A 13,432-nucleotide genomic window follows, 5' to 3' on the forward strand; every position below is an offset into this window, starting at 1 on the left:
GAAAATGTTTGTTGGTATATTAAGTTATAGAAACTGAAAAATTAACTGACCTAAAAGACAAATATCCTGCCAAAATTGACCCATCACTTCCGAAAATCTGAAATATAAATTATGAAGGACAGTCCAATGCGGCAATCTCGTAGGCAGATAAATATTTACGGTTTTAAATTTAAAAGCCGAAATAAAAGCAAATCAAGATATTTTACAAAGTGTTTTAATTTATAAGGTAATAATGTTAAAGCACTGATCGACTTTTACGAAAGATTCGAATATTCAACCTTTGCTGACAACAACCACGTTATGTCAAATCAATGGAACATGGAACCCATCGACTTCTGGTAGGTAAATTTTTGTTAAGTTTTTCAACCCCGTTTTCACGTAAGCATGGGGAGTGAAAGTGTACTGCATGAACAAGGACACCCGGCTAGGGACGATATCGTCGGACGTGAAAGGTCGTTGATAAAATTTGGTTTTACATGAATGTTTCACGGGGTGGTTTCAGTGAGGAATTATTCTTCTATAAATTATCGAACGCGATAGAACGGCGCAATGTAAAAATCCCCATAAGCGGACCGCACGAAGGTTCCGGAAGCTCGCTGCGTGACCTTTTACTTTCAGGCTCTATTAATATTACGTAAAACTTTTTAAAAAGATGTAACGTTATAGACATTCGAACATTATGGTACAACATAAAACACAGTTTGGATGACAATTTTTCCGTCCAATTTGAGTTTAGTGCACTGTGGAGAAAACGTAAAATCATACAAACAAAACACATCGGTTCCTCCCCCTCCTCTCGAAATGTTCCAACGCCCACCACCAACAGATAATGTGCCGCTGTATGTGCTGGCGCCACCAACGTCTGATCTCATCAAGGCCACAGCCCCATCCAACATGGCGACCAAGCGGAAGCAAGATGACAAACATCTGAAAATTCTCCGGGAGCTTGGGACAAAACCGGAGAACAAAAAATGCTTCGATTGCGAGCAAAGAGGACCCACATATGTCAACATGACAGTCGGATCCTTCGTTTGTACTCGATGCAGCGGGATTTTGTAAGTTTGTGTGATTTAGGTGAAAGATTTTGGGAGGGCATGGTGATGGGCTTGGTCACACGTTTTCGCCTGCACATCATTCATTGCATTGTGATCGCGTTTATCGTGTTTGTGAGTCTCCTAGCCCCACTAGTGTGGCACGGACTCTCACTCCCGATCCATCCTTAGCCACACATCCGTATGTGCAATTTTGTGTCGGCGTATTGAACATTTTGGCGCACCCACTTATCATCATGGGCGCAATTTCTTTTGCACACGAACATGATTCTTGACCTTTCCGCTTTCTAAAAACCATTTATTGAATGATTTCACTCACATTATTCAGGTATTTTCCAGTCTTTTTGCCTTTATCCATTCAATCTAACGGGCTCGCTCTCTCAGTCGCCATCTTTAAAGTAAGATCGTTGAATATTACGTCACTTGACCCTTCATCGTCTCGACGGCTGTTCCATGTCAAGACATCTAAACTGCTGCCAAAGTTTTGGAAGAGCCCATTGGTACATGTAGTATCTTATCGCTCAGTCGGTTTATTACATATGTCTTGACATGGAACAGCTGCCGAGACGATGAAGGGTCAAGTGACGTAATGTTCAACAATCTTACTTTAAAGATGGCGACTGAGAGAGCGAGCCTGTTAGATTGAATGGATAAAGGCAAAAAGACCAGAAAATACCTGAATAATGTGAGTGAAATCATTCAAGAAATGGTTTTTAGAAAGCGGAAAGGTCAAGAATCACGTTCGTGTGCAAAAGAAATTGCGCCCACGATGATAAGTGGGTGCGCCAAAATGTTCAATACGCCGACACAAAATTGCACATACGGATGTGTGGCTAAGGATGGATCGGGAGTGAGAGTCCGTGCCACACTAGTGGGGCTATGAGTCTCCATGCCGAATTGCCGGGTTTTATTGATTTCAATCTCGAGTGCATATTTTGGGTTATGTATATCTTGGCGTGCATTCATTGGAATTACCGTTAACGTGAGGGGTTTATTAAGACAATGTAAGATGGCCATAATGTTTGTTAATTCTCGGCTATAACAAAAATAGGCCGAGTAGGCCTAATATTATTTATTTTTAGACTAATGATAGGTGTATCCAGCCTCCACTTTTTTCGTCAGATACCATCTTGATTGAGGTAGGTCATTGCAGAAAATGCTGAAAACAGAAAAGACATGAGTTATGTGAATCTGGATTGACAAAATGACTGAGAAAAATTTCCAGTTTTGTTAGGACCGATATCATGTACTTGGGCTACATGTAAAACATTTTCTTGGCTCCCCATAGAAAATAACAGACTTTGTAAACAACCGCAGAAGTTGAGCTATGGTGCAAGATTCTTTCCCATCATACACTTATTTGCCTTGACCCCCCCCCCCCGAGGCCTATTTGTAATACATGTGCCAAAGTCTTGTTGTGACATGTATAGTGTTTGTAAACATTACATCTACTTCTACTGTTGGTGTCCATTTTATCATGCTAAAATTCTATAAAAATGACACTAATGGCCCGTCAGATGCATAAGAAATTGAGCAAGTCATGAATTCAGCAGTTCATTGGCTACCTTTGTGGGTGATACATGTACATGTACAAGTATAGATCTGAAATATTCTGACTATGTGGTTGTGGCCTATACAAGACTACATGCCACATGAAGCCAATTTGAGAGCAACGTTAAGTTGTCAAGCTACATTGGTATCAAGTACTGTACTCTAATACATCTACCTTTTTCTTCATCAACATTACAAGAATTATTGATACTTTCCCTGTGAAGCAAGGAACCAGTTTGAACTGATGCAAAGTATATTCTAAGGTCTGGTACAACCTTTTGACTTCTGTACGTCCTGAGAACTGTGATAGACATCCACAGATAAAGATGTATCTAACTCAGAGCTGTACATTTTAGTGAAATTGTATATTTATGATCCTTTGTATCTATCAGACGGGGTCTTAACCCACCCCACCGAGTCAAGTCCATTTCTATGACAAGTTTCTCACCGCAAGAAATTGAATTCCTGGAAAAACATGGTAATGAGGTAAGACTGAATTTATTTCTTCAGGCGCCACATTGTCTTCAGTTAACACATTGCCTTATCCAGCTTACTTGATGATCATACACATACACATTGAGATGGCTGCTCTTAGCTCTGCTTGGTGCTTTTTATCTTTTACTTGACTTTTGTCCAAAAAACTCAACAGAAATTCTATTGTGACTGCCACATTGTATGGCATGAAAAAAATCACCACTAGTATGACCTTTACAACCAATGAATTTGAACATGCAATATGAAGGGTTGAGCAAGTATGTTCCTAGTTATTTAGTTAAAAATAACAAATCCTAAATCTTCAAATATTTCTATATATTTGTGCACTAGAGTCAAGGTGCAACTTAATACCAAAATCTCATGCAGAATGGATTTTAACTAATCTCTGGATTTATGGCATTGCTAAAGATGACCCTCATAAGACATAATCTATGCTGAAACTCAAATTTGATATATCATGTTTTCTGAGTGTTGTAAAAATACCTTTGGGTTGTATTTACATGTATTTGGTTAGGAGCTCTAATGTAGAATCAATTCACGGTATAGCTGAATAAGGTCAAAGTCTGGAAAGTTTATGAAGAGAAGATTTCAAACATCAATCAAGAATATTGCCATACTGTGTTTTTCTAGGACAATGATGCAGAGTTGATGTTTTTTATGTGTTTAAGTTCAATATTGTCTGTGTAGGGAAGTGGAAATAAACTTGTTGTACAACTTTTTACAGTCCTGTGATGAGGCATAATGAAAGAAATGTTTTCTCTGAAAAGCACATGTGTGTGCAGGTGTGTGTGCTAAGCTGTTTCTTTTTTATCCTGATGAATGTTGTTCCTCAATCAATTTGTAACATAAAACATTTTTGTTATGAGTACATGTACATGTAGTTGAGTAGCTTAGTGAAATGAGTCACTCAGTTTTCCAGGATTGAATTGTTACTGACAGCGATTTTCCCACTGACAGTTTTGCAGGCAGACATGGCTAGGCCTTGACAATTCCCGAGGATCCTCATTGGAATCCAAAGATGAGCAGAAAGTCAGGGATTACATGGTACAGAAATATGAGAGAAAGAAATGGTATATTCCTGCCAGTCAAGTCAAGCTGAACAACAGCAGCAGTAACAGCACACCAGAGGCCCAACCACTCAGGCAGATAGTAGCAAGTGATTCTCCCAAGACGGTAAGAAATGCCAAAGTTCAGACTTCTTTTCAGAACCCCATATGGTCAAAAAAGAGATAAATCCATCCATGGTGCTAGCACAAACCCATCTAGTTTTACTGGCTACCTCCACCATGAAAAACATCACATCTCGAATGCCAAAATGTCAGAACTCATCACTTGGTTGCAGGGTACTGTGTCATATGTTCACTGCAGTGCAAAAGTCTGATCGCACCTGTGCTGTAAACTTTCCGTTGCAGTTTTGCAATAAATTACTGAGTCTTTACAAAAAAAGCATCTCACCCTTGTAATGTGTAGTTATTTTAATCAAATAAATTCATAAATCTCATTTCTGAAGTCGGCCACTACCCCCTCTTTTCGCTAACTTTCGAGCGACTGTTTTTCGCCCATGTAAAATCGCCATCTTGAAATACCTCATTACGTATTCATGAGCTCATGAATATTATAAGGGTGGCATTTAAACCAATGGAAGCAAAGCTGATGCGGCGGGAAACTGGGTCTTATGAATAATTATTGGGTGATATCGCCGCCTGTGTAGGGTAAATGGATACTAGACAGATCGGGCTACCTCGTGGCGACAAAATTTGCATACCAATACTTTCACTTTGATACGCAAAGCAGCAACACAATGCCAGCAAATACGCCACATACCACTCGCGAAAAGGGGATGATTGAAGCCGGGAATCAGGAGGGAATTTCAAACCGGGAAATTGCCAGAAGGCTGGGAATCAGCGAATATGCTGTTTGGCTGAATCTCCGGAAATTGAGGGAGTTTGGGTCAATGGAACCCCGACCACGCACCGGCCGACCGAGATCGACCACCAAGCGGGATGACCAGCAGCTTGTGAGGGCATCGTGGCGCAACTGCTTCCTGACCGCCCGTGAATTGGTGATGGAGCTTGCCAATGCAGGGGTTGTAGTTCACCACAGTACGGTTTCAAGGAAATTGGCTGCAGCTGGGCTTCATGACAGGGTTGCTAGGCATAAGCCCCACTTTCAGATGAGCATAAACGTCGTCGGCTAGCCTGGGCCGGAGAGCACGTGGGGTGGACCGCCAATGACTGGAGCTGGGTCTTATGGTCCGATGAATCAAAATTTCAGCTCTTCCAAAGTGATGGATGGGTCTACGTCAGGAGGACTGTGGGGGAGGAGATTGACGAAAAGTGTGTTGTGCCCACCGTGAAGCATGGGGGATCCAGGATCATGGTGTGGGGCTGCATGAGTTCCGCCGGTGTCGGCAGCCTGGTGCGGGTCAACGAGAACATCAACGCCGCAGTTTACGTTGACATCCTCCGGGAAAACATGCTGCCATCTGCCCACCATTTGATCGGCCATGTACAGTACATGTACATGTATGTTTTTATGGTAGTCTTAACAACACTATTCTTGTATTATCTCGTACTATACGTTATATGTTTTATCTTATATCTTATATTGCAGACACTGTCCTCTTCATCATCTTCGCCTCCTACCACTAAGGTAGCTGCCAAGATCTCCTTACCGATGCCTGGTGCTGTGCCTGGGCCAGCCTTACAGGCTCACTCTAAAGTAGCAACATCAGAACCAAGCCAGCAGAAACCATCCATGGATTTACTGGGAGATCTAGGTGGAGATCCATTCAGCCAGCCACAGCAACAACCGCAGCAAACAGCAGCATCAGCAGGTGCAGCAAGATTGTAACTAAATATATGAATAAGTAGCTTAGCTGGGACTACCAAACCTTGAGATGTAGGCCAAAAGATTTTCTAAAATTGTGACAGACCAATCCAAACCATCTCTTGAAAAGTAGTCAAAAGTTTGAGATAATTGCTGTTTTCCTTAATGAATCAGTGTACAATATTCTCAATCAGTGATAATGACTGTGTTTTCTGTAAAGTGATTTCTGTAAATGATCTCAACTTGAAATGATAAAGGCGCCTTTCCACATGCACGCCAACACTTCTGCTAAGGGTTGCGTATTTGTCAAAAAATCACTCTTGGAGTGTGTCTAAAGGCTGAACGCAACCCACGTGTGTTACGTTAATGGAGTCAATTTTTGTGTCTGTAAAACTGAAACACATGAACACAATGTCATTATGTGTGCGCAACGCACCCCAAAAACGTACATATGGAAAGACGCCTTAAGATGTAGTGGTGTTGTCAGGTTACTCATTATACCCATTGACAATTGTAGCAGTTTTTTCTATATTTAACGACCTTACTTTAATGGAACAACACTTTGATAAAATGTATGTTTTCAGACTAAATTTCAGTGAAATATATAATCATTGTAAGCGTTGATTGCATGATGATTTAGAGCAGCATTTAAGACACCAAATGAATACTGTTTTATCATCGGAGCTCGCTAATAGGGGCCTTGTTAATTCAATATCCCGTGAACATCGTTCCATTCCTGTAATAATAACAAGGTTATCTTCGATGTCCCAATGTCAGCACCATCTTAACACTTCTGCCATTTCTTGTTTATGTTCTTTGCACCATCAGGTGGATTTGCAAACTTTGGCCAGGCATTCTCAGGTCAAGCTGCCCAAGGTATATGACTGTTAAAAAGAAAGCATGCCAATTATCACCATGTATAACGCAAACAATTATCTACATGCTGGTGATAAACATTGTACTTGGTAATCTTCCATGTTGTCATGTCATTATTACTGGAATGGATGTATTTTTGTATTGATTGTCAACTTTTCTTCACTACAGGAAATAAACCAGCTACATTTGATCCGTTTGGTGCCACGCCATCATTTTCTTCTTCTACTAGCTTCAATGCATTTGGTCAGGCCGCACCACAGACAGGCACCAGTATCAACGCTGTACCAGCTAGTGCAAGCTTTAATGCTTTTGGTGCCGCTGCTGTCCCATCTCAACCAGCCAGCAGTGGTTTTGCAGCATTCAGCTCAGTTCCTCCTTTGACTCAAGCTACAGGGAGTAACGCCAAAGTCAACCAGACAGCACAGTCTCTACTAAACCTCAGCTTAACAACATCGACTTCCAGCAGCACAGCAGCACAACAAGTCAACTCAAGCGCCGACAAGTATGCCATTTTTTCAAGTCTTGCGGCAGATGGAGCTAGCGGAAGTACAGGGTCTGGAAGTATAGACTGGACAGGTGGAGGAGGGTCATCATCTGGTGGCTCCATTGATTGGAGTGGGCCAAACAAAGCAAGTGGATCTAGTCTCTTGAGTGGAGGTGGAATTGATTGGGGACCAGGAAGTAATACAAACATTAAGCAGCCAACATCCAGCGGACTGAGTCTCATGTCCTCTGGTAAGTTGGAAAATATTAATTGTTTGGCAGTAATTTGTAGTTGAAATGGCTGATACATGACCACAAACAATTAACCAGCACGAATCAAAGCTCGGGTTTTTTGATGGTGTGGGGTGCCTCCGTGAAATTTTTTTGAAATGGAGGGGCTATTGAAGTGATAAACCCAACAGAGTTTCATTCAGCAAGCCTATTGAAGTTCTCAATATACAAAAGTTGCTTTATGTCTACTTATTGGAATTTCAAGCAATTGTGGCTTTCATTTTCCTGGCAGGACCTAATCCCTTCAGTGGCCAGTCAAGCTTATCGGGAATGCAGGGACAGACTAACACACAACCTGTCTACACAGGCAGTATGGGGGGCTTGGGCTCTCAAGCTACACCCCAGACAAGTGGGTTTGGGGCATTTGGTGCCACCCAGGGGGTAACGGGTTCAATGGGTCCAGCCACGGGTAGTTTGATGAATGGAGGGTTTAACCAGCCACAAGGAGGGGCTTTCCCTCCCCAAGGGGGATTTGGGAGTGTGACACCCTTGCAAGGGAGTGCACCACAAGGACAGATGGGTGGAATGGGAGGTGGGTTTGGGATGCAACCACAAGCGGGTTTCCCTCCAGGTGGTGCAGCCATGGGTGGTGGTATGAAGGCAGGATTCGGTACTGCTGCCCAGCCAGGTATGGCTGGAGCTGGCCAGGGCTTTGGTCAAGGAGGGTTTGGAGGAACCATGCAAGGGGGATTTGGAGCCCCTACCCAGCCAGGGATGAATACCATGCAGCCTGTGGGTATGAGCCAAGCAGCTGGGGCTGGACTTGGATTGCCAGGATCCATGGGAACACCACAGAATGCAGCAGGTGGAATGGGCTTTGGGGCTCAACCACAAGGCATGACAGCAGCGACAGGTGGCTGGCCACAGCAGCAGTCCAATCCATTCATGGTAGGTCCTGATAACTATCACTATTCAGTTCCAATGTCATAAGCCCTTTAAGTTTGTTCCAACCCGTATCGTCCATGCTGCATCTTGTTATTTCATGTCCAACCACGTCGATAGCAGGTTGTGAGTCTAAGTCCACCGGATATGGAGAGTGATTGTTATTTTTTCTTCTTTGTCTTTCATCAGGGTCAAGTGGATAATTTCTCTAGCCAGCAATCACAGTCTCAACGTTCCACCAATCCGTTCATGTAGCTCCATCCTTCAACTCAAATTGCCAAGAAAGTACAGTGAGTCTTATGAACATATGGAGTGTAATATTTCCCTCGGGCCATTTTGTTGTAAAGTAAAATCTTTCTAGTTTAACGCTGTATTATAAATGTCTTCTGAAAAGAATGCTTTTGATTTGAAAAAATGATTAGAATTACTAACTGCTAAAAATGGAAAGCGTATGTTGAAATTAACTAATGCTAGTATAAGAGCAACCTTAATACACTTCCAACTTTGGGCAATAATGTTTGCACACATTAGCACTTGTATCTGTGACACATTTAGCACCAGTCACACTGATGCCTTCAGAAGACACTGACTCTAAATCACAGATATGAAATCCCACACATATATGTGGAAATTGTTCATTTTTGGGGGGTGAATTGGAATGGGTTATGTTTATTAGAATGTCTCTGTTCTGATATATAGCAGTGGGTTTGCTTGATTGCTTCATAACTTCCCTTCTTCATCATTGTTCCATACTAAGAATTTAAAAAGGCTTGTGAATATCAATCTTGCGGTTAAGTTTTTATAAGAAAAATTTTTAGAAAATGAATTTAAAAAAAACTAATAGGAAGGGGGAAAAATGAGACATTTTTCTTGTGTCTTGTTGGTTGCTTAGAACATTTGAGTTGAAAATTAAGGTTTGATTGAAATTTATGTGGCTTTTTCGCTTGGTGTAAAATCTAGAACAAACTTGAAACTGTGGTGAGACCTGTTTCCATCAGTTGAGGTTTCCTAACAGAAATACATTCAGGTTAATTTGTAACCATTTGTCATAAAAGTTTGTGTGAAGGCTGTGTAATGGAATGTGCTGTTGAACCTGTAAGGGGTATTCCAGTGCCATATTTAGAGATAAATTGTCAACAAACCTTCATTTTCAGCTGAGATTTACACTGTATGTAGATAAAGTACTCTCCAAATTGTACGCCAAAACAGCATGCATGGCTTGTGAATTGTGCTGTGTGAATCAAATTGTGCGTGCAAATGATGTGGTCTCAGAATTATTTTTTAAGGCAAGAAAAGGTTAAGAAGTTAAAAAAAAGAGGAATTATCAAATAATGTGAGGGTCATTAAAAGATAGGAAAAGCTCATTCAATCAAGAGTTACTAAGTGAACCAAAATGACTTTCAGAAGTTAGTTTCACTTGTATTGAATGGGCATGTCATCAGTTCAAGAGTGCAACATGACATGGGATGCTTAAAAGGAATGATTGGAGGTTTCTTTATGATAGAAGAGACTTGCAGTTCTGAATGATTAACTTGTCTTTGAGAAGAGTCTGAAAGGGTTTCATTGGAAAATTCAAATTGAGAGAGAAAATTCTTGATTTCACTTCCTGGAAATTGAAATTTGTACCTGTTAATGCAGCTGTCGGTTTTTCTCCCTTTCTAAAAATCTGCTAAACATGCCAAAATCTAATGTGGCATTTTAAATTAAAGAGCAGCAAGTCCAGTTTCTGTTCCTTCCAATACCGAGGGTCTGATATTCCAGTTTTGTAGAATAAACAATAAACATACAAGCAATGTTTCATTAGATTTTGGCAGATAGTGGAAACTCCATGTACCTGACAAATTCAACCAGACTTATGGTTGAAACAGACTAAAGTGCAAACAAGGTCACATTTTATTAAAATACCAAAATTTAAGTATTGATATAAAACAAGAAATGAATCTTATGCCATAGGAACTATGTCAGCTATTAACTGCTTTCCACACAAATGCAAAACGATGAATTCAAATCCATATACCGGTAGCTGACACTGGCGGGTAAGGAGGTCTTCATGAGTTAAATACATGAAACTTTACACTGGTGCCCATGGGTTACTAGGAGTGAAATGGTTGAGATCTATGTACATCTGTCTGACATGATCAATGAGTTTGGCCCCCCAAAAACCCAATAATTTTCAGGACTGTATGAACACTAAAAATGAAAGGACAAATCTGTGTTGACAAGAGAAATGAACATCAGAGGGCCCATCTGTATTTCTGAAATGAAACTATTGTAGGTAATGGTTTGAATTCCTACGTATGATGTGTTTCTATACCTTGGCAGATAGACGATAGTTGTAGTAGGGGTGTAATAATTTCAAGGCTTATGTATATGCTGCACTTGTTTGTAAAGTTTTTCTATTGTATTAAAAGACAAGAAAAAGATGAGTTGGAGGTGGGCCACTATTGACTCCACCCACTCCTATTATCTTTACCCATTCTAGTGACACTCTGAGTGTCTAGCTTCCCCTAAGAAAGATTAATGAGCTGGTTTTTTGTCCAACAGCATAGGCGAGGTCTATCCCAGATCATTTGGGTACAGCAACACATGGAGGCAAGGTCTATCCTAGGTCATTTGGGTACAGCGACACACGCAGGCAAGGTCTATCCCAGATCATTTGGGTACAGCGACACATGCAGGCAAGGTCTATCCCAGGTCATTGGGTACAGCAACACATGGAGGCAAGGTCTATCCTAGATCATTTGGGTACAGCGACACACGCAGGCAAGGTCTGTCCTAGGTCATTTGGGTACAGGGACACATGTAGGCAAGGTCTATCCTAGGTCATTTGGGTACAGCGACACATGTAGGCAAGGTCAATCCTAGGTCATTTAGGTACAGCGACACACGCAGGCAAGGTCTATCCCAGGTCATTGGGTACAGCAACACATGGAGGCAAGGTCTATCCTAGGTCATTTGGGTACAGCGACACACGCAGGCAAGGTCTGTCCTAGGTCATTTGGGTACAGGGACACATGTAGGCAAGGTCTATCCTAGGTCATTTGGGTACAGCGACACATGTAGGCAAGGTCTATCCTAGGTCATTTGGGTACAGCGACACATGTAGGCAAGGTCTATCCCAGGTCATTCGGGTACAGCGACACATGGAGGCAAGGTCTATCCCAGGTCATTCGGGTACAGCGACACGCGCAAACAAAGTCGACTTTGTTCTATCCAAGGTCATGTGGGTATGGCGACACATGGAGGCAAGGTCTATCCTAGATCATTTGGGTACAGGTTTATCCCAGGTTATTGGGTACAGCAACACATGGAGGCAAGGTCTATCCTAGATCATTTGGGTACAGCGACACATGTAGGCAAGGTCAATCCTAGGTCATTTGGGTACAGCGACACATGTAGGCGAGGTCTATCCTAGGTCATTTGGGTACAGTGACACATGTAGGCAAGGTCTATCCTAGATCATTTGGGTACAGCGACACATGTAGGCGAGGTCTATCCTAGGTCATTTGGGTACAGTGACACATGGAGGCAAGGTCTATCCTAGGTCATTAGGGTACAGCGACACACGCAGGCAAGGTCTATCCCAGGTCATTGGGTACAGCAACACATGGAGGCAAGGTCTATCCTAGATCATTTGGGTACAGCGACACATGTAGGCGAGGTCTATCCTAGGTCATTTGGGTACAGCGACACATGTAGGCAAGGTCTATCCTAGGTCATTTGGGTACAGCGACACATGTAGGCAAGGTCTATCCTAGATCATTTGGGTACAGTGACACATGTAGGCAAGGTCTATCCCAGGTTATTCGGGTACAGCGACACATGCAGGTAAGGTGTACCAGCTTGACCACATACAGTGTACCGACTCACACTCAAGAACCACTCGGATGATCTGTGACAAAAGTGTAACTATTTCATTGTTCATCTTGTCACTATGTTACTGACTTGATATCTGGCTCATGACTTGGCTTATGACCGAGTAGATTGTCACTCCACTATTTAAATACATTCTGTCACCCACCCAAACACAAACTGAGAGATTACACCTGTGGTTATAAATTACTGTTAACACCCATACTAATCTCACCGTTGGAACACAATAATTTGATTGTATTGCACTGTCTTAGTTCACCATGGTAATGATTCACAAAGTCTTTTCTAAACTTGGTTTAAACAATTTCAAATCTTGCGTGTGATTGGAGGACGGATGTATTAGAAAGAAATGCCAATGAATATGCAAATTAGTCTTTATTAGAAGCTGATATAGTCACTTTGTGTATGTAGGTATGTGTATGTTCAGCACTGGATTATACATATTTAATGTAGTTCCATGTAAACTGCTGTTACTCCATTGTGTACCAAAATGCTGTATAAAATAAAATGTTCATTTCTAGCAAAGTCACTCAATTCTCCCACACTGTCATTTTTCCGACATTCCATTAGAAGAAAAAACAAGATCAGAACATATTTTTGTGAAGTCAGAGCACACTTTCTACGGATTATTCAAACTCAAAAAATGGTTTGAAAAAAAAAAAGCCTGATAGCCTGAAGGATGTGATCCATCTTATGGAAAGTACAAAAGGTTTGTGGCTATCTCTCAACAACACATTTTACCAAATACAAAGTGCATCCGTAACTAACTACATGCCTTCTGAAATCATGTACATTGGAATATGCATAATGTAAATTCCAGGAAATGATGATAGTGGTGCTACCATGGTCATCACTGTGCACTGTCCACTTGGGTGTGGTGGGTTAGGAAAATGTTGAAGTTTTGAATAGGTGAGGGAAATATTGAAAAACCCAAAAAGACACATTCAAAGAAAACTGTTTGAGCCTTTCCAGTTTGCAAATCTTTGCCATGAGGAAGATTTCAGTTTATCTTGTGAACAATGTTATCCTTTGCAGTTTAGTCTAATATTCCACCTTCTCGTTTTATTTTATATACGTATATATGTATTTTATTTTGATGA

At 41.4% G+C, this 13,432-nt stretch overlaps 1 protein-coding gene across 1 annotated transcript; it reads left to right on the plus strand.

Moving 5' to 3' along the window:
* Positions 1–863: 863 nt before the first annotated feature.
* agfg1 (ArfGAP with FG repeats 1) lies at positions 864–12,861 on the plus strand. The gene is made up of 8 exons (XM_087145307.1): positions 864–1,055; positions 2,996–3,089; positions 4,056–4,271; positions 5,712–5,934; positions 6,756–6,803; positions 6,972–7,538; positions 7,810–8,465; positions 8,649–12,861. Exons 1-8 carry the CDS (start codon positions 895–897, stop codon positions 8,712–8,714), a joined length of 2,031 nt encoding a protein of 676 aa, XP_087001433.1. The 5' UTR covers positions 864–894; the 3' UTR covers positions 8,715–12,861.
* The last annotated feature ends 571 nt before the right edge of the window (positions 12,862–13,432 follow it).

The sequence above is a fragment of the Acanthaster planci genome, linkage group LG14 (genome assembly GCF_054643075.1).
Source record: "Acanthaster planci isolate LZ-2023a linkage group LG14, COTS_SCS, whole genome shotgun sequence".
Taxonomy (NCBI): domain Eukaryota; kingdom Metazoa; phylum Echinodermata; class Asteroidea; order Valvatida; family Acanthasteridae; genus Acanthaster; species Acanthaster planci.